The sequence below is a fragment of the Rousettus aegyptiacus genome, unplaced genomic scaffold (genome assembly GCF_014176215.1).
Source record: "Rousettus aegyptiacus isolate mRouAeg1 unplaced genomic scaffold, mRouAeg1.p scaffold_m13_p_12, whole genome shotgun sequence".
Classification (NCBI taxonomy): domain Eukaryota; kingdom Metazoa; phylum Chordata; class Mammalia; order Chiroptera; family Pteropodidae; genus Rousettus; species Rousettus aegyptiacus.
In genome coordinates, this window is record NW_023416287.1 from 36,529,864 (window position 1) to 36,551,227 (window position 21,364).

The following is a 21,364-nucleotide window of genomic DNA, read 5'->3' on the forward strand; positions in this document are numbered from 1 at the left end:
TGTCAAAATCATAAAAGAGCTTGAAAGGATAATTGTATTCAGGGAAAAGGGAATGAAAAAGAAACACACCAGAACTAATTACTCCATTACAAGCTTAAATTTAAGATCCAAATTTTCTAACAATGTACTTGTATATGCTTAGAGTAAAAACTAGACACATCCCACAGAATTGGAAAGTGTGTGATATCATCATCTATACCCCAGAATCTCTTGTGGGGTAGCAGGGATGGAAGCTGCCTTAAGTCTTTAGTGGAGCGATTTTCTTCGAAGAGAAGCAGAAAGCATTCTAGACTTCACTGGATTTTCCTGATCTGTCAGTAATTGTACAGGAATGACCTAAGAAATTTAGATAAGTCTGCCCAGCCCTACGAGGGTAATCTATGTCTGAGAATCCTATCTGTAGGTGAATTGTCTTTAATGTCAATGCAAAATATTTTGACGCATTCCAAATTCCCAGAATGCCCTCACCCCCCACCGGTCATGTTAACACACTGCCAGGTCTTATTAAATGGACACAATTACTTCAATAGTTAAGATTGGCTATGATAACACATGTCGTTTCTTTCTTTACAGTGTGGCTGCTTTCTGCATTCTTTAAGCCCTCATAGCTAAAATATGCTAAAACATACAGAGGCAACCCAAAGATTATAATTCAATTTTTAAATTCAAAAATAAGACCTCTGCCTCCCTACCCCAAACAAACAGATCCATGACAAGAAGTCATTGAAAACAGTGCTGACAACACCACCTCTTTGGAATGGGCTGACATCAGAAGGCACATGTGCTCAGGCCCCCTGTTCTCAGCCAGCAAACTCTCGGGGCTCCACATCGCAGTGGCCTGAGTCTTGAGGTGCTCAGCATTAGCCAAATTATCCTCCCTAAACACAGGGTCCTTGTGAGCAGAAGGTGGATCATTTAGTGAAACTCTACCAAATCAAAATTTTGTCACCCACATGGGTGGATCTCAAGGTACGGCCCTTTGGTGCCTGGGTTCCCTTCCTTAGTTTCTCAGCATAAAGAAATCATAAAGAGAAGAAGTTGATGCCAAGATCGTGTGGGATGGCTGATTCTGCTCTCCAGTGAGGCCTAGAAAAACTTGGTGCTAAAACTGTACCAGAGCTATTGACCATGCCCCTTCTCCTGGACCTCCAGCCACCCTGCCACCAAGACACTCACTCAATTTTTCCACCAAGGCATCCCAACTTAGAGGGGACCTCCCACATCTAGGATCTGAGACTAAGCCTAAAGCTGCTGGCACCAAAAACGAATGGTCTTTAAATCTTGTATTTAATCTTAGAAATACATGTGAAGAGCACATTCTTCACTCTCATAGGCCTATGTGTATTTAATTCAGAAATAGTGTTTGCTGTGATGGGCTACCAAGTGAAGCTGATGTCAGGGATTATTCCATGATGGCAAGTGCCCAGCCCAGCTGTGTTTGTTCCTCTGTCTGTGAAGTCAAACTTAAGAAAATAGACCTGAAGGAGAAAAATCTATGAGGTGATCTAGGACTAGAGAAATAATTGTGGCAAGAGCAAAGGGTAGGGGATGATTGGATAAGGAGACCAGACAGACTGCAGCCTGTGGCTCAAACTGGCTCATTCCAAACTCTTCTCCTGACAAGCCCCATCCTTCCACACTGGACTCCCCGACCCCTCCATCCCTTCCCTCCCTCCCTCCCTCCCTCCTTTTGTCCTTGCTTTTTTTTTTTCTATTTCATTTCTCTCCCTCTTGATTTTCTCATCGAAAGTCTGATTCCTTGCCATAGCACAGCCAGAGTATTTAAAAATAATTATTTTTTATCATTTTAGAAGTGATAGTCATTGTTTAAAATTTAGAAACTATAGATAATCAAATGAACAGAAAGAGAAACAACAAAATATCCAGTCTCCTAACCATAGAAAATGACAATTAAGATTTTGTTAAAATGTTGATTTAAAAAAGGGATGAACTGCACATTTTTAAGCCTCTTCTATAGCATAAAATATACTGTGAACATATTTATTTCCCTGTTACAAAATATAGTTTACCCCCATTGCATGCATTTACCATTGTTTGTTAGGTAATACTTTGCTGAATTTCTTTCTGAATCCTTTGCTATGTAGGTAGATTTCTTCTCTGTATCTATCTGTCTCTATGAATGATGGACCACTTGTACCTCCTTTGAGCTACCATCCTCCAACCTCTTTTCCAAGCTGTTTGTGCTCTCTCCCACCCCTAAATGCCCAATTTCTTACACATGCTTGGGACTGGCCCAAGATTTACCTGACATCCCTCCTGTAAACCTCACCTTGTGCCTTTATAATCAGCTGACTCCTCAGGGTTTTGCCATGTGATGTTCAAACACCTACCAGTTGCTTCAATTTATTTAAAAATCCAGTTAAACTGTGTGTCCTTGTTTAGACAAAATCCCCAGGGGATGCTCAGGACTAAGTAAATGTTTGGAATCAGTGTAGTCCAACTTGCCTTGGATTTCTAAATGCCACATTCAAGTCCAGAGCAAAAGCTTAAATCTATATGCACTCAGGAAAGATTTATTGAGTGTTACCATGGATTAAGTAAAGAGTCTAGGGGTAAAGTGCAGATTCAGCTACCGCCAATAAAACCCATGTTTGTCTGCTGCGGGTTCCCAGCTTGGTTGCCTGAGCCTGTGGTCAGCATGTGTCTGGTTGGTGTATCGATAGTCATTAGGTGCTGAAATAGAAAAAGTGGTTGTGACATGGCAAAGAGCAGTATCTTTCCTTGTCCTCTGGGTCTATATGGCAGTTTTAGCTAGATTCTAGGGGACATAAAGCCTTGGCAATTTACAAACTAAAAAGTAGCCTGCAGAGTATGTGTGTATTTCATAAACTTTAACCTTCTTCCTGGAAACATACCTTTCCTAAGAGCGGATGCTTCCCAAACCCAGCTGTCAGGGGTTCACCTTTTACTTGTTTCCATTGTTTAAGTAAACTTTTAAAAAGCTGAAATTCTTTGTGATCACTTTTGACTAGAAGGTTTTTCTCAAAATGATCCTGTGAAATACTAAGAAAATTAAATCTTAACACACCTCACAGAAGAGAATAAACTCAGTTCCACGTTTTAGCTGTGCCAGGTATTGAATAATAGAGAATTGGCTGTAACCTAGCAACTAATTTAGAAACGTGGAACAATGCAATCACAGTTTAAAATATCCTGAGGAACATTTAGTCATTAAGTCCAAGCATGTGGTTCTGGACACACTGTTATCTTCTCTTGTGTTTAGTAAATATCTATTATTGTTATTTGCAACAAGTGATAAGATGCAACCTGTCTGCTATATTTGGAAAAGAAATGACTATGATAAAGTTCCCAATGTTCAGAAATGTTTCTAATATTGTTTTTCTGATCCATTCCCCTCCAGGGCTCAGAAATAGTAACAGGTAATGTGAAAAATGGGACTTACTTCCGAATACATATTAACAAGTATAAAATGGTGGAAGCCATCACATGCCTTTCTAAGGAGGCTTTTCCTACCTCCAACTACATCCGGTTGTTTGGCCAGCATGAGCAAGTCCTCAACAACCTGTGTGCTCGGTATGAGGACCACCTGATCACAGATCTGTACAGGTAAGTTGGACAGGGCATTTTACTAAGGGGAAATACAATATATAGTGTCTTGTGCATGAAGGGTGTGTTTTGTGATGCACCAGGTAGCAAAACAGTAATCCATGGGAGAAACTAGAGTGGCAAAGATTTCATTCTTAATAAAGAGTATCTGACCACTAGCATTGGCTAGAAAGAGGACAGGCACATGCGGAAGTGCATGGACTCTGGGTATATCCACACATGGCTCCTATGGCCACCCACAGACCTGGATCCCAGATGTAGCCATGCATGGCCTCCACAAAATGGATGGGTCTAGATGAAATGATTTTCAAGTCTCTTTGACACAGGGCTGCTAAGAGCAGTGGTCAGAAGTTTAAAAGGTAGTTTTGGGAGCAGGGTATAGAAGTGCCTGGTCCTGGTGGGAACTTCACGACCATGCACAGGCTGTTTGCGACCTCAGTCTTCTTTCACATGGCTTGTGCTCAAGCAAGGAAGGGTGACCATTTGTCCAAGGTATTTTTAAGAGAGTTCCGCACTGCAAGTTGGTTTGACTGGGTGATCTAGATCTTAGTCTGTCAAACTCTAAAACATTCCTTTATCCTATAACTCTAGGAAGGCTAGAATTTTAGAATAGAAAGCTACTTAGAAAGGTTAGAAGGATTTTTCTCTTCGCAAAACAAGATGATGACAGAGCCATATAGATGCAGGACATAAGTCATAGAATTCCAGGGTCCTTCATACCTACGAGGGTGACTACCAGAATCAGAAGCAACCTCTCTTCCCTCTTAAAAAGTTTTTAAGTTATAGACTACATTACAAACAAAAACATATATAAAACATGTACATACATTTTTAAGGGATAATAGCACTAGAAATTTATCTGCCTTACCATTACATTAAGAAATAATTCTTTACTTCAGAATGTTAGAAGTCCTTCTCTGATTGCATCTCCTTCTTTCTCCTTGGAGGTAACCACTATTCTGCAGTTTGGGTTAATTATCTCCTTTCTTTCCTGTAAAGCAGGGATCAGCAAATTTTTTAAAGGGCCAGATAGTAAATATTTTTCACTTTGCAGGTCATACAACTTCTGTCACAAGGACTCAACTCTGCCATTGTAGTTGAAAATAGCTATATGCAACATACAAACAAATGGGTCGTGTCCCCATAAAACTTTATTTACCAAAAAAAGCTGCAGGCCAACCCTTGTTTTAAAGATGTGCCATATATATATATATATATATATATATATATATATATATACACACACACATATATATATATGTGTATATATATATATATATGATTTCCTAAATAATATATTAATTTGTTTTGCCTTCTTTGGATCGATTCTGTGGCTGACTAGGGAAAGTCTACACCGTTTAGTGTTGTTTATATAAGGTCCATTATGGTGATGTACATAGCTATAGTTCATTTGTTTTCTCTGCTGTATAGTATTCCCTGATATAACTGTGTCATAGTTCATCCATCTATTTTCCTGTTGATCAATATTTAAATTGTTTCCAGTTTGGTGCCATTACTAACAATGTATGGGCACTGTGGATGGACCTCATTTGCAAGAATTTTTCAGGTGTACTAGATGATGCTGAAATGTTCCCCAAAGTAGTTGTATCTATTAAACTTTCTCTAGCAGGGCATGAGAGTACTTCTTGGGTGCTATTAGACTTTAAAATTTGGTCATTCTAATGGTTCAAAAAGGTATCTTCCTGTAGTTTAATTTTCTCTTTCCTGATAAATGACACAATTTAGTGCCTTTTCATTTGTTCATGGGCTATTTGTGGTAGTTTCTGTGAAATGCCTGTTTATGACCTTTGTCCATGTTTTTGGGGGGTTGTCTTTTCACTTACTTTGTGGGGTCAATTAGCATATATTCTTAATTTTAATGTAATTTGTTTGTCTTCTTTAGGGTGTCTTGGATATTTTTGTCCCTTTTCTCTTCCAATAGTTTTATATAAACTCATCAGGCTCTATGAAAAGCCCCATTGGTTTGATAGGAAATGTATCAAATCTTAGATCAATTAGATAAGAACTGACATCTTTGATATTACGTCCAACATCATAGCATAGTATATCTCTTGATTTATTTAGGTCTTTTTAACATCTTTCAATAAAGGTTTATAATTTTCTTCATAAATGGCTTGCATAATTTTTGTTTAATATGATCCAAAGTGCTTAATATTTTTATTGCTGTTATAAATATTATTTGTTATTGATTGTTGCTGTATAGAAATATTCTGCCTTTTTGTGTGGTATTATAGTCTGCAGATTTTCTGAACACTCTCATTCATCCAAATACTTTACCTGTAGATTCTTTTCAGTTTTCCATACAAAAAAATTATACCATCTGCAAATAATGAAAGTTTTGTTTCTTCTTTTCCAATCTTTGTAACTTTATTTCTTTTTCTTGTCTCACTACATTGGCTAAGATTTTCAGTGAAAGGTAAAAGAGAAGTACTGAGGGATGGCACCCTTGCTTCATTCTTAATCTTAAAGGGAATGTGTTTAATATTAAGTGTGTGACATTTGCCATACATATTTTTGTAGACATCCTTTATTAGGTTAAAGTTTCTTTTTATTGTTGGCTAAGCATTTTTATTAGTCATGGATTTTAATTATTTTTCCAGAAAGAGTACTTAATTTTTGAAGTTTTATATATGAGAATATTTTCCTAACGCTTTTAATTATAAACTATATTTTGATTAAGTATCAAATTCTTTAATCATAGCTTTCTCACCTCAAATCTTTGTGGACTTGACTGTAATATTTATCTGAAGTAAAGAAAAATACATTTAGAAAATAAATTCATTTGTTCCTCAGTTTGTGCATTGGATTTTATTTATGGTTGCTCTCTCTCAACCTTACCCAAAGTATTTGAGTTAGAGGAGAATAAGTCATTTGTTAAAGAAAATTTTTACCTGGTAGGGAGGAATATGTTAAGAGTCTTTTCTGAAAAAAGAATATTTTCACCTGTGACCAATTCAAAAGCCCTAGCTGGGTTATTTTTCCCCCAAGAAGGTGATATTGAAACAGGCAGACTTTGTGAGCTTGGGACCTCTAGTCAGGGTGCAACTGTTAACTGATGATAGCAATAATTTTCAAAGGTAATTTGATTTGCTAAGAGTGAATATTTAGGACAGATAATGGGATGACACTGGATATTAGGGCGTGCCAATTGACATCTATAAGAATGAAGCAAGGGGGGCATGAAAATGGTAGCTGATCATCAAAAGGGCCACTGGTCACTTTTAAGTGAGATACTGAAGGCACTGACAGGCCCGTTAGTCACTCCCACATGTGTGTTAACATGTACATGCAGCTACAGCCACATTCTTTTCAAGTGCCACGAAATGCTGCCAGGTCCCAGTGCTAGTTCTTGGCCCAGTACTGCCTGCCCTGTCTCTCATCGGACAGACTGGCAAGGCTCTTTCCAAACAGGAAGGGTGAATGGTTTAGCTGACTTTGGCCACGATATGATTACGGACTGTTTCCATGACCTCAGCAACACCAGCAACATCTCTTGTTTGAATTTGGGTGATTTTCCATCTACTGCATCTGGGACACCTTCCTCCATACTGGGAGGGCTGAATGCTAAGCAGCCACCCTGTCATCTGCAAGTCAGGCATGACCTCAAGACCAAGTTCTAATCCAGCTTCAAAGGAAACCTTGGATCCTTTCTCTCCACTTCCCCCAATCTAATCTCACCCCCTCGAGGGCCAGAACAGAGCAGGCAATGGTGGTACCAGAGAACACTGTGGCAGCCTCAGGTACAGATGCTGTGGGAGTGAAGACATCACAAGTAGCGGCTCCTGCTGCCTGCAGAGGGCCTTGCTTGGAGCCATTTGGAGATACGTTGTGGCAGCCAAGCATTCAGCCCCAGTGACATACAGGCAGACAGCTGTCACAGGACAACAGTGCAGCTGAGGATCTGGGGCCCAGGCTAGCATGGATTCCATCTATATTGTATTCTTTGTTTTCATCTCAGAGTGCTAGTGCAAACCATTGGCAATAAGAAAACAAATTCACTACTGGTGACTCTGTACGTGTACAGGAGTATGCATGCCTAAGTGTGAGAAGGAGAGAAATGATCGATTGATTTACTTACCACTTTGGGAAAAAAATGGAGCCTATTTTTATTATTTGTTCATTTTTTGAGCCAACAAACATTTGAAGATATGGTACTAAAACTTTTTTTCCCAATCTTCCCCTTAAGAGCACCTGTGTCCCACAGTATACTACATGCACACATACACACACCTATCACAACCCTTGCAATACCCTCACCTGCTAAGTCCTTCGATGATATTTAGAACAAGCAGCACCTCTCATCCTGCTGATTCTGCTCCCCAAAAGGATACTGAGGACAGAAGGAGCTTCAGTAGAGAGCCGTAAAGTTGGAAAATGGGAAATGTAGATGGAGGGGAGAGGGGAGGTAGAGGCAATTTCCTGAGAAATCCCTGTCAGAGGGCTTTAACAAGGCATGTCCTGTGCCTTCCTTGCTTTCTTACCTTTACCTCATCTTCATTTACCTCACTTATTGATGGCACTGCAAAGAAAGGTTTTGCCTACTGAATTCCTCCCCGCCTCCCACCCTTAGCCTTAATTAACAGTCTGTAGCATCCTTTATCCTCACATTGTGAATAGGTCTTGCCCTAGCTTCTTTGTGTGAGCCCATCAGATACTCATAAACCTTGATTAAATCACCTCTTTTCACATCTTAACATCAGCTCTCAAAGACTGCCCTCATACGGCCCTCCTGCAAGCACTGCCGTCCTCTCCCACACTTCCTCAAACACTCAAATGGCCTATTTTTAGTGGGTAAGTGCTGCTGTGCACAATATTCGAAATGGGATTTGAGCAGGCCTTTTAAAAGGCTGCCATTACCTTTTGAACTATGAAGCTCCAGAAGTTACTCCCTTAGGAAAGCTGCCTTATGCTATCTATGTCTTTGGAGCTGCAAAGCAGGATGCTGCCAGCCCACACTGTCTCCTGATTCATTTATTAGACTCCAATTGGAGTCATTTAATCATGGCTTAAATGTTGTCTGTTTCTCTGTAGTCAGTGGCCTGGTGCTCTTTCCAGTAGAAAATCACACACTAAATTCTAGGCGCCCATTTTTACAGATATATCAAAAGTTTCTTCAAATATGTCCGCCCACTCCAACTTGTCAAATTTTTTTTACATACTTAAAAGTTGTTGGATATGAATTCTCCCAAGATGCAAATTTCCCTTGGGCCACTTACTATTCACCCACCTGCCTTTCTGTAGACTCGTTAAGGTGTTCCTGCTCATCTGTGTCATTTCAGATAATGCCAGTTCTGTTTGATAGCCTTTTAAGGAATCTTTCTTCAAATGATTTGCTAAAATCAAAATTTGTTCTCTTCATTTTGCCTCCCAGTCATTTAATTATAGTCTATTTATCTGCCCTGATAAAAGGTGATTTCAATTGGGCCTGCTTGTACACTCCATCTGGGGGCTCCTCACCAATCATCCTCCTGGCTCCAACAGGCAGCTTCTTGCCTAGAGCTGTTTCCATATGATCACATAGCCTGTGAGACTGAACTCACATTTTTGAACATCTCTCATTACTGAATGGACAACCTTAGATCTGGAAGTATAGACCAATGTTGGGGCCAATTCCATATGACATAGCATGTGTCCACTTTTTGTTATAATACTGCTCTGATTAAAAGATTAGGGTTTTTTCTCTTTATTTTCTGGTATATGTCACCTTCTTCTTCCCACCATGATATCTGTGTGGAATTAACCTTTCCCGGAATGGAAGATAAGATTGTTTTGAACCATCCTGAAATTATAGCTAGCACATGTCCATTCAGATATTTATGCCAAAAATTATAATATGAAAGAAACACAAATATACCCATTCACATAGTCAGGAATGAATGTTTAACATAATGAACACATGGAAATCTGCATAAAGTATGAAGCTTTTTTTTTAAATCTCATCCAATATGTTTCAATAATTTGCCTCATTTGTCATGAAAATATAGTTTGGCATATCATCTTAGCATTTATCAGAAAAATGTGGAACGAGATTTTTTTTTTATGGTTTTGAGGTATCAGGAAGGTATAAATTCTTATTTCAGGCTCTTCAATCTTATTGATATTGGTTAGAATCTTTGCCTTGAAAATAGTGCCCATAAGTAAATGAAGGAAAAATGAGTATCCCATCTCACAGCCAAGATTTTTTCTTAATGTTAAAGGCTTTTATTAATGGGAACATAAAGACCAAACAATGAAATTCGGTACCCATTAAAGTCCACCTGAAGTGAGAGGTGGGGCTGGGCATTCAGGGTCATCGACGGATTACTCTTCTTCAGCGTCTTTCTGCTCACCTTGTTCGCTGTGAGCCCCTGTGGTCCTTTATAGTCTCCCCTTCCCAGTGAGCATTATTACCCCCTAAAACGAAGGAACTTGACAAGTCTCCCTATGATAGAAAACCAGTGATTCCATTATCTGAAAGGAAATGTGTTTGCTGAAATCACATATTAATACCTAGGGAAGATGATGTCATCGCAGGGATGGCCTTGAATCCCAGAAGACTGTGCTGGAGTGTGAACTGCACAGGGATAAGTCATGTAAAGTATAAGACTATTGAACCATATCTACAATATTATATAAAAAATTGAAACATTTCTCCAAGCTTTATAAAAAACAATGCTACCTGCAAGTTATCTGTAGCCGCCCTCACCCCATTTCCACAGCTGCCACTCTGGTCCCTGTCATGCTTGTTCCTGTGCACTCTTGGTATATATTCTAAGAGAATGTGGGTTGAAACTCCAACAGTGTGTAAAGGCAGATTGTTACTTCTCTTTTCTTAGAGTGGAAAAGACATTGTTTAGACATTAAGTTCCTGCCTCGTTGCTTAGTAGCTTTGTGAACTTGGGCAAGCCATTTAACCTCATCGAATATCAATTTCCTCATCCATAGAGTGGAGATATAATCTATGATAAATCTGCCCACAATGCAGGGTAAAAGTAGACAATGGTGCGAAAGTATTTAAAAGATGTAATTTACTATACAAGTGCAAGGTCTGGTAATTATTTTAAATCGAGCGTTTATGTTCACTACAAGTTTATATTAACCTTTAATGGAGAGGCAGACACTTCCAGGCTTTTAGCAATATTCCTTTTCCCTCCCAAATTAGTGTAAATTTAGTAAAATACAGTGCTCCCTTTAAAAATTCAAGTGAGCAAGTGTTTTAAAATTGTGTTAATACATGTGCTTAGTATATCTTATTTTAAAAATTGTCTCTTTAGAGGTAGCTATAAATTTCATGTGCTCCTTTCAGGGTCATGCTCTGAGGAAAAAATTACTTAGGGAGAGATTATTATCAAGAATTAAGTAAGTGTGAAATCAGGTGCTTTATTTAGAGTCAGTAATGTATGAAGACTCAAGTCGATAGTGTATCTCCCAGGGCACATTATAGTAAAAGAGTGGACCAAACATTTCTATATAAGCAACACTTAAAGATGATTTCATTTTAAACCACTGGACACCAAAAGCAACCAAGTAGATTCTTCTGAATATCATTTAAAATGTGAAATTATGAGCTATTTGAGTTACAAACCATGTCTAGAATCTAATAACACAGTTTTAAAAATTGTTTTTGAAAAATTGTTTCATGCATTAGGAGTTACAAACATCTTAGACCTGCATTGTCCAATATGATAGCCAATTGCCAGATGTGAGTATTTAAATTTTAACTAAGATTAAATAAAATTAAAAGTTCAGTCACACTGGCCACATTCAACAGCACAGAAAAGAATATTTCCATCACTGCACAAAGTTCTGTTAGTGCTGCTGTAGACCAGTCACATTTATGGAATTTGTAGAGAGTGGGGTGGGGCATGGCATCTATAGATCATCATTTCCTAAACTTCTAATCACCGGCCCCATTCGGTTGAGTCCCTGACATGCAGATGTAGTAGCTAACACATGGGTAAGCTGAAGGCCCAGTGAGTAGAAAGAGGAAGTGAGTTCCCTCTAGGCTCTCTTTTGTGGGGTCAACCAGAAAGAAAGAACGTTCTCCTCAGATCACGTGCCAAAGATAGACAGATGGGGAGGGAGGGTGGCGTGGGACAAGGGGTGGAGCAGGCAAGCTCTCTGGGGCCTTTTGTCACACTATAGGTGAGGCAAGGGGCACTCGGTTTTGTTGGCTGAAATAAATATTTCATGTCACCATGTATGTCCTTCCCTATCCATTTAGCCTTGTGTATAGCTGAGCTGGCCAAACTCCCAACAGCCTGCCACTTCCCCCCAGTTATGCACAACAGTCTTGGTTACTAACATCCTATCCTGTTGTTAGATCCAGGTCTTGATTTGGGATTCAGGAGGTTTGACTGGAATATTCAGAACTGACTTCTGTCTCTCTGAGCAACTTTGTAATATCACTTTTCTTTTCAAACTTTTGCTGCAGGAGTTAAAGTCCTTTATAGATTTTCTTACTCCTTTTCATCTGGCAATATGTGGGTTGAAGGCTATTATCATAAAACTAAAATGATAGTTTATGAGCCAATGGTTATTAAATTGCTTTAATGTAAATACCTCTTTACCAAGCTCCAAGAAACAACTGAGTTGTTATTGGAATTGTTAAAATAAATACATCTCAGAAATCATGTTTTCAGTCTACTGAAAAGAAGACTGAGAAGAAACTAGCCTGCCTGCCTGAATTTTTTTATGGCAGACCAACAACTCTCTAAAGAGATACTTTGAAGCCAGCTAAGCAGCATGGACTTATCATGCATGCACCATGCACATTACTTTCCTCCTAGGCCTAGATCTTTCTTATGTTGGTGTCCTTCCTTCCTTCCTTCCTTCCTTCCTTCCTTCCTTCCTTCCTTCCTTCCTTCCTTCCTTCCTTCCTTCTTTCCTTCCTTCCTTCCTCTTTCTCTCTCTTCCTTCCTTCCTTCCTTTTTTTTTTTAGGATTATTTTGTACATTTTTTTTTTACTTTTTAGCATTTTCCATTACAAAAGCAATACATATTTATTAAATTAAATCTAGAAAAAATATATTTTAAAAGCTAAGTAGAACCCATACCTAATCCAATACCCAGAACACTTTTTGTATGCATGAGCCATATGTGGTGAGTAGAGTCAAAGGGTAACTGCTATCTGCTCGTAGAATTGAAGCCTGCCACAAGCTCATGGATACCACTACCTAGGTCCTTCTCATGGGACTGTAGTCCAGCACACACATCTCATAGAAGAAAAACCAAAGTGGCATGGCTTGCCATGGGTCACAACTAAGATAGTGGCATCAATAACACCAGAACCGGAGTCCACTGACTCTCAGTCTAATTCCCTTTATTTGGGACAAAGGGAGTAAGTTTTGCATTATGCAGTGACATTCTTTACAGAAAGTACTTGCTTAGACCATGAGAATAATTTTGCTTCTTGGACAAAAATACCTCAGGGGACACACAGGATAATTGGTATGTGGAAGAAGAAAATACTAGAATTTCTATTTGTATTTTTGGGGGGATAGAAAGGAATCAAACTTTATTAGGGGTTGAAGCACAGATATTGATGCTCTCTTGGGCAGTTGAAAGACAGATGTGTGTCTTATGTGGACTCAACACTTCCAAGGTTATAGGGGGTTGTCATAGCTTAGAGGGCCAACTTATTAGTGAACTTTGGAACATACTGAAGTTCTGTGGACTTACAGATACTATCTGGTTTTAACTAAACTAATTTCCACAAAATAGACAAGACCACATAAAAGACTCCTCCAAAGAAACCACAGATTGAAAATCCTGGTAAAGCATGCACAAGTGAACCAGGAAATGTCACAGACAACCTGTCTCCTGTTCCTCAGACAAGTTCTTTACTAGCCACATTATTAGTAAGTACAATGATTAATCTATCAGCCAGGGTTTAGTTACAGACAACGGAGTCCTCTTTGGCTAGATTGAATAGAAAGCGATGTACTTCCAGTTATGAGTGGTTTATAAAATTTCTTGAATGAGCTGAAGGAGCAGGCTTTAGTCCACCTTCTAGGGAAAATCCAGAAAACAATTCTGCAGACCTGGCTGACCTCTGCCACAATGAGGACTTTGAGGAGTTTGAAAACTGCCTAAACAACTGCCGGCTCTAGAGCCACACCTTCTCTGCCACAATCCAAACTAGCAAAATGGGTACCCTAAGTCCTGCCTCTTTGCCCCTGTGTGATTCTGCTACAGCTGACACCAAACTTTACCATGACCGGGCTTGCCAGCAAAAGCAGGAAAAACAGTGGAAGCAGAATCTCCACTTCGTGGTGTTCACGTCCATCTTCCAAGTCATGTATGAGGGTGTCTCTTTGGAATAAGTTTGGTCTCATGTAGAACCCACACTGTATGTGAGTCTGAAAAATGTAGTCTTCCACTTTCCTACCTGTATTTTGGGTAAGTCATGCTACAAAGGGCCTGGGATGCATCTGGCTAAGCTAGTGTACATTTTCTCCTATAACTATAAAACTTGATTAGAAGTTAGCAAAAAATAATGCAAATGTATCAAGAAGACCACTTGAAATTTTTATTTACATCTATTATTATGAGTTGACAAATCCTTATCCAAAATCCTAGGAGCAAATGTGACATTCAATTTTTTCAAATTCTTTTGGGAATAAATTTACCCTGTCATCTGAAACAACTCAAAATCTGTACAAAATGTAAAAACAATTTTGAAAATGATATTGGATATAAGGCAATAAAAGACAGTGATCTCTAAGAGTCTAGAAACAAATAAGGTGAACCCTGAAATTGATCTAGCTTTTTGCCTTGAGAGAGTTTCCAGGCCACAGTAAAGGAAGTGGAACCTAGGCAGAGCTCTGTAGACTCTCTGAAGTTGAACAGACCCTCTGAAGTCTGGGGAGGACAGGGCAGCTAGAGTTCTCAAGACAGAGTACTAGAGAAGAGAGAGCTCACAGAGAACCTTGGAGATCATCAAGAAGTTCCACTTGAGAATTCAGTCAAGTACTGATCAGCACATGCAGGTGAAGAAACTGCCCAAGGGTGGGAGAGAACTGCTTAAAAGGATTAGAGGTTACAGTGCCTGGTAGTCACACAGGGCTGAGAATGAGTTGTGTTATCATCATCCAGCCTGGAGAACATTTAAGATTTGTGGGGTAGTGATAAAATAAGTAGCAAGAAAAATAACCAGGCATGCAAAGAAATAGGAAAATATGACCCATAATAGGAGAAATCCGTTGATTGAAACCAAATCAGAACTGACATAGATATTAGAATTAATAAACAATTACATTAAAAGTTATTATAACTGTACTCCGCATGATCAAAAAGTAAAGTAGAAATGTAAAAGGTATATAAAAGACCCAAACTGAACTTCTAGAGATGAAAACTACAATGTCTGAGATGCAAAAATACGCTGATGAGATCAATGGAAATTAGACATTGCTGAAGAAAAGATTAGTGAACTTGAAGACATAACAACTGAAATTGCCAAAATGAAACACAGTAAGAAAAAAGAATTTAAAACAATGAGCAGAGTATCAGTGAGCTATGGGAAAACTTGAAATGGCCTAAAGAAATAATGACCAAATGTTTTCCAAATTTGATATAAACTATAAACCTGAGAAGTTCAATGAATCTCATGTAAGAAATACATGAATAAAATTATACTAACATGTATCATAAACTGCTCAAAACCAGTGATAAAGAGAAAATCTAAACAGCAGCAAGAGGAAACAGATTGTTTTTGGAGGAATAAAGAAAATGACAACAGATTTCTCAGATACAATGCAAGTGAAAATCGGTGGAACAACATCTATAAAGGATTGAAATTTAAAAAAATTGGAACACATTTATTGTATATTATAGAACATTTTTAGACTAATAAATGGCGTAACATCCCCATATTACATAAACCACCCTACACACTCCTAATTAACATCTCCGAGTCATTCTCCATCCCATTAACCTATTTTATTTCTCTGTTGATTTACTTTCTCCTATCTGTTAACCTCACTATGACCTCAGTGCTATGGACTGAATTTTGTCCCCCAGAATTCATATTTTGAAGCCCTAATTCCCAATGTGACCGTGTCTAGAGTTATGGTCTTCAGGAGTTAATTAAGGTTAAATGAAGTCACTAATATGGTAGGGCTGGAGCCCTTTAGGAAGAGGAAGAGAGATTTCATGTAAGGATACAATGAGAAGGCAGCCATCTACAGGCCAGGAAGAGTCCTCACCAGAAACTGACCATTATGGAACCCTTATCTTAGACTTCCAGCCTCTAGAACTGTGAGAAATAAATTTCTGTTGTTTAAGTCACCCAATCTGTCGTTATGATAAGCTGAGCTAAGACAGATTTGTACCCCAAGTTTGATGTTGCATTGTCCCTCACAATTCACTAGGTTGCCATGCAGCAAGGCCAAAGGTTTTTTTGCCGCTTTCAACAGCTGCTGGCTGTGCTGTCCAAGGCATGATGTACTCCCTGGGCACTCCCATTTAGCCAATGTGGGAATAAGCTCCATATCAGCTATTCCTGGGTTCAACCTCTGCTTCTGACATCATACCAGCCTCACTTCCTCATCAGGGTATAAAAGGGTCTCTCCTGGTTCTCACTCGATGGTGATAACATGTGGAAAGGAGAATGCACACCTCAGAAAACACACCCGGCGGTCCTTCAGACCTCCCCTAGCGGTGTGGTCTTAGGCAGGTCACTTCATTGCTCAGAGTTTCATTATTATCTGTAAAAGGGGGCTTATAACTGCTTCTTGGCATTGCTGTGAGGACTAAACAAGATGATATACAGGAAATGTTCGGCTCAGAGCCTATACTGGAGGAACTGTTCCACAAATTGTCGCTGTGCTACACTTCTTCTCCAGGAGGGCCACACTGCCACAGGCCCTGCACATCCCTGAACCTGGCTTTGTGTATGCTCTTTGCAGTTGTTCCCGGCACCCACTCAGGATAACTTTGCAGAGGGACAGATGGCATAGCCCCAGCACGGCCTCAGCCACTTTCTCCTCTCTAAAGACACTTTTTGTCACCCACCTAGCAAACTATGAACAATGTTTTGTGACTTATTATTTCCTCTAGCTGGTAATTTGGGGAGAAGAGAGCACCAAATGCCACCAACGGCCCCCCCGCAGCCGCTAATAGGAAGCACCATTTGGATCCCACGGTACTCTCTTGGCCCCAGCGGCTCTGACAGCTGCCTGAGCTCTGTCTGCGCTGCCACGATCCGTGCCGAAGGCTCTGAGGGCAGAATAGAGCCCAGCACAGTCACGCTGGGCTCCCGGAGGCTCACAGCATTAATAATCTATAGTTCAATCATTAGGAGCAAATCCAAGTGAAATAGGAAAATATACACCACGCTGGAGGCCACAGGGCTGCTGGGAGGTGGCTTCTCTGCTCTGTGGCAGGCTTAATGATTAGTTCTCAGACACTAGCAGCCCCAGCTGACAAGCAGTGCCTGCAAGCTGTAGGCTTTCTGCACGTGATAATTGAACAAAGCTAGAACTCATTCAAGTTATTAACACGGACTTGCTACTCGGGATCTGCTGGGCTTGTCAGGCCCCTGAATCAAACCCTCTCCAAGTGCACCCCAAAGGCTGTCCATCGGTCAGTTATTGCCTTCTGGACAGATCTGCAAGTGGATTTTTCTGGATTCACGGTCCAAGGCTGCCAGGGTCCTGGAAAGGATTTAATATATGAACTAACTTAGCCCCACCTTGATCTCTCCAATTATGTACTGGACTAAAGTGTTAACCTAGGCTTAATTGTAGCAGGTTTGCCCATAGCACACTAAGTAGGAAGATATCTGAAGTAGTAAACATTTTTAATTTTAAGGTTTTTTTTTAATTAATTTCAAGTTGTTGGATACAAGGTTAAAAAGTCTTTATTAATATTCTTTTTTATCATAACCATTAGTCAGGAATCTCTGTCTACAAGTGACAAAAGCCCAGCTGTCAAACTAACTGAAACTCCAGAAGAGACTGTAACATCTCACAGAACTACTCTTCTGGAGTCAGGATTTGAAACACCATCAGAATTTGGCTTCTTATCCCTGCATATTGTCTTCCTCCTCTGAGACGGGCCACCCCTGGGTGGAAGTCGTGGTAAGCCCCAGGCTCATGCATCTCATATTTTGATATTTAGAGAGCAGAGGGGCCTCTCTTTCCTAGTTCCACTTTGGAAAATTCTTAGGGAAGAATTCAGAACAGTCTGGCTCTTATGATGAGCCCATCCATTCAGACTATCAGCATGGCCATGTCGTCAGCCTCTCCCAGCCTCAGTAGGTCCTTGAGAGTTTCAGCTCCTCCTCCCATGCCTAGACTTGGATGAAGCCCTGTGCCACAAGCTGTAGGATCTGGCTTCTCAAGTGACTGCCAAAGAGGCTGCGTGATGCAAGGCAGAAGTGCACGGGCCTAATTCTCTGTGGTTAGGAGGGAGTCAGAACATAAATTCCCTTTCATTTCCACCGAAAGACTGTCCCAAGACCCAGTTTTTTCATGTAACCCTGTACAGAGACATCCTGACGAGTATGAGCCCTTAGCTTGAAGCACTAGCAAGTACATAATGCTCAGACGAGTATGAGCCCTTAGCCTGAAGCACTGGCAAGTACATAATGCATAATCCTGCATTGCTCCCCGTCTTTCGCCACCTCAGTCTGGCTGCCCTGGGATGGTATCTGCACATAAAATATTAACACTTAATCTTTGCCTCAGCCTCTGATCCCTCAGATGGTAGGGAACACACTAGAATAACAAGAATGATGAAAATCAGGAACAAAGCTCTTTTATTATATCAAACATCCTCAAATCCACAGGAAAAAAGAACCCAGGCTGATCTAGAGGGAGCTTCCAATAAATTGTCCCAGAATTAGGATTCCATGAGACTAAACTTAAAAATTAAAAGTAAATTCGATTGGAGGAAGGTGGTCAAAAGGTACAAACTGCCAGGTATAAGATAAATAAGTCCGAGGGATGTGATGTGCAGCCTGATGACTGCAGCTAACATTGCCGTGTGATGTGTAGGAAAGCTACTAACAGAGTAGGTCCTAAGAATTCTTACAACAGAGAAATTTTTTCTTTTTTCTAATTGTATTTATATGAGATGTTGGATGTTAATTAAACCTATGTGGTAATCATTTCACAATATACGTAAATCAAACAATCATACTGTTCACCCTAAACTTATACAGTGATGTGTGGTAATTATTTCTCAATAAAACTGGAAAAAAACTTAAATTCATAAAAGTTCTGTGTAAAGACTTGCTATTTAGAATTGTACTGAAAAATAATTTAGGGGCTCCTGGTTAAGTATGGCAAAATGAATATACACATTTCCCTCCTCTTTTTTCTGAAACCCCCATAAAATGACAGTAAAACAAGAAAAAAAAATGTAAAAATTTCCCCATAAGGAAACATCGAACTGGAGAGGAGATGATGGTAGATGATGGCAGATGAGAGAGGGCAGCGTATTTGGGGACGCTTGTCCCAGCAGAGTGGAGACGCCTGCAATTTAAAGGCCTGTGGAGAGAAGAGCAGGAGACACACGTGATGACGGGAGTCTGGGATGAGGCGCAGGGCTGCAAACGGAGACTCACTGAAAGTAAAGACGAAGCCCCCTCCCCAGCTTCTCTCCTTCCTCCAATAGCCAAGCAGCTCCTCCTCCCTCTCACCTTCTCATAGGACACTGGAGATTTGTTTTCTGAAGAATGCGAAATGAACAGATTCCACATGTGGGGACACCAGATCCAGAAGGAAAAAAATAAGTGTGAGATGTGGGGCTAAAAGGAGAAGGAACTAGGTGAAAGTCCCAATACTGACCAGTAGAGTTCCAAGTCCCCTTCTCCTGCCTTCCTCCAGAATGACAGTTTCCAGGAGTAGAGGCACAGAAAGATAAAGTCAAGGAAATTTCATGTATAAGAGAAGAAGAACCTCAATCTGACTAATAGGAATTCCAGAAAGAGAGAGTAGAGGAAATGGAGTGGAGGGGTCTTCTAAAGGAACAACAGAAGAAAAAAATCTCAGAACTGAAAGACATCAGTCTCTAGGTTGAAAAAATCCATAATAAATGACAAACAGCCCCCAGGCTCTTGATTATGAAATTCCAGAACACCAGAGATAATGAGAAGCTCCTAAAAGCTTCCAGTGAGTAAGGCATGTCATTTACAAAAAGAGCTAGAATCAAAATAGCATCGGGTTTTTCAATGGCAACCTCAAAACCTAAGCGATAATGGGGCAATGCCTTCAAACTTATGAAAGGAAATAATTTCAAACAATAATTTTATGATCATCCATCAATTAAGCACCAAAGGAATAGAATTATTGCTGCTCATAAATGATATGATTAGAATATCACCATTTTGCAACCCCTGAATCTGACCAGGACCTTAGATCCACCACCAACTTATAGGAAATAGAGGAGTCAGAGGAACATGTTAAATAATGCTATGGAGCTTTAGTCCACAAAATTCAGTGTGGGAAACTCTATGGGACAAATAGCCTGATTCCTTGGACAAATAAATTGCAAGAAATAACAGAGATGGAGGAGGAGCCTATGAATTAAAGCAGATTTTAAAAACATATCAACCTTTTGGATCCTGATTCAAATAAGGTATAAAAAAAATTACTCCATTTATGACATTACTGAAAATTTGAACACGAGATATTTGATATATGAAAGAATTATTATTAATGTTTTTTAAATTTATTTAAATTAGTTTCAAGTATACAGCACATTAGTTAGACTTCTACATAGTTTATAAAACAATCCCCCCAATTGCTCCCTCCCTCCCCTGGCCCTCTACCTAGCCATCATATTAATGCTAACTGCATTCCCTATGCTGTGCTCCCCATCCCTGTGACCAACTATCAACTACTAATTTGTAATTCTTTACCCCTTCAACCCATTCTCTCAGCCTCCCAATCTCCTTCCCCTCTGTCTGTCACCAAATTGTCCACTATATTTGCAAATCTGTTTTTGATTAGTTTGTTCTTTTTCCTTAGATTCCACATATAAATTAAATCATATGTTATTTATCTTTCTCTGTCTGACTTATTTCACTCAGCATAATAACCTCTAGGTCTAACCTCTAGGTTTATCTATGTCATTACAAATGGAAGGATTTCATTTTTTTAATGGCTGTGTAATATTCAATCACACATTTCAATCATAATTTCTTTACTCAATCATCTGTTGATGGGCATTTAGGTTGCTTCCATATCTTGGCTATTGTAAATTGTGCTGCCATGAATATTGGATCTTTATGAATTATTGTTTTGGTTTTCTTTGGATAAATACTCGAAGTGCAATTGGTGGGTCAAAAGGTAGGTTCATTTTTAATTTTTCAAGAAACCTCCTGACTGCTTTCCATAGCAGCTGTACCAATTTGCAATCCCACCAACAATGTATGAGGGTTCCCTTTCCTCCACATCCTCACCAACACTTGTTTTTTGATTTATTGATAATAGCCATTCTGACAGGTGTGAGGTGATATCTCATTATAGTTTTAATTTGCATTTCTTTGATGATTAGTGACCTCGAGCATCTTTTCATGTCTATTAGCCATCTGTATTTACTCTTTGGAGAAGTATCTGTTTAGGTCTTCCGCCCATTTTTTAATTGGATATTTTGTTGTTGAGAATTATTATTAATGTTTTAAATGTGAAGTCAGTATTGCAGTTACATATATATTTTAAAAACAGAACTCTTTTTTTTTAGAGAGACATACTGAAATATCTTGGATTTGCTTCAAAATAACCCAGAGGGAAGAGAAGTAGATGGGGCTGGAGATAACACAAGATTG

At 39.5% G+C, this 21,364-nt stretch overlaps 1 protein-coding gene across 8 annotated transcripts in view; it reads left to right on the top strand.

The window, feature by feature from the left end:
- Positions 1 to 21,364, top strand: part of CFAP61 (cilia and flagella associated protein 61) — a 274,276-nt gene that overhangs the window by 221,005 nt on the left and 31,907 nt on the right. For 7 of the 8 annotated variants that reach the window (XM_036229710.1, XM_036229714.1, XM_036229717.1 and 4 more), the window contains one exon: positions 3,383 to 3,588. In XM_036229710.1, coding sequence (XP_036085603.1) covers positions 3,383 to 3,588 — 206 coding nt within the window. Of the gene's footprint in view, positions 1 to 3,382; positions 3,589 to 21,364 lie in introns of those variants that run through there. The other variant, XM_016146169.2, reaches the window with a different exon arrangement.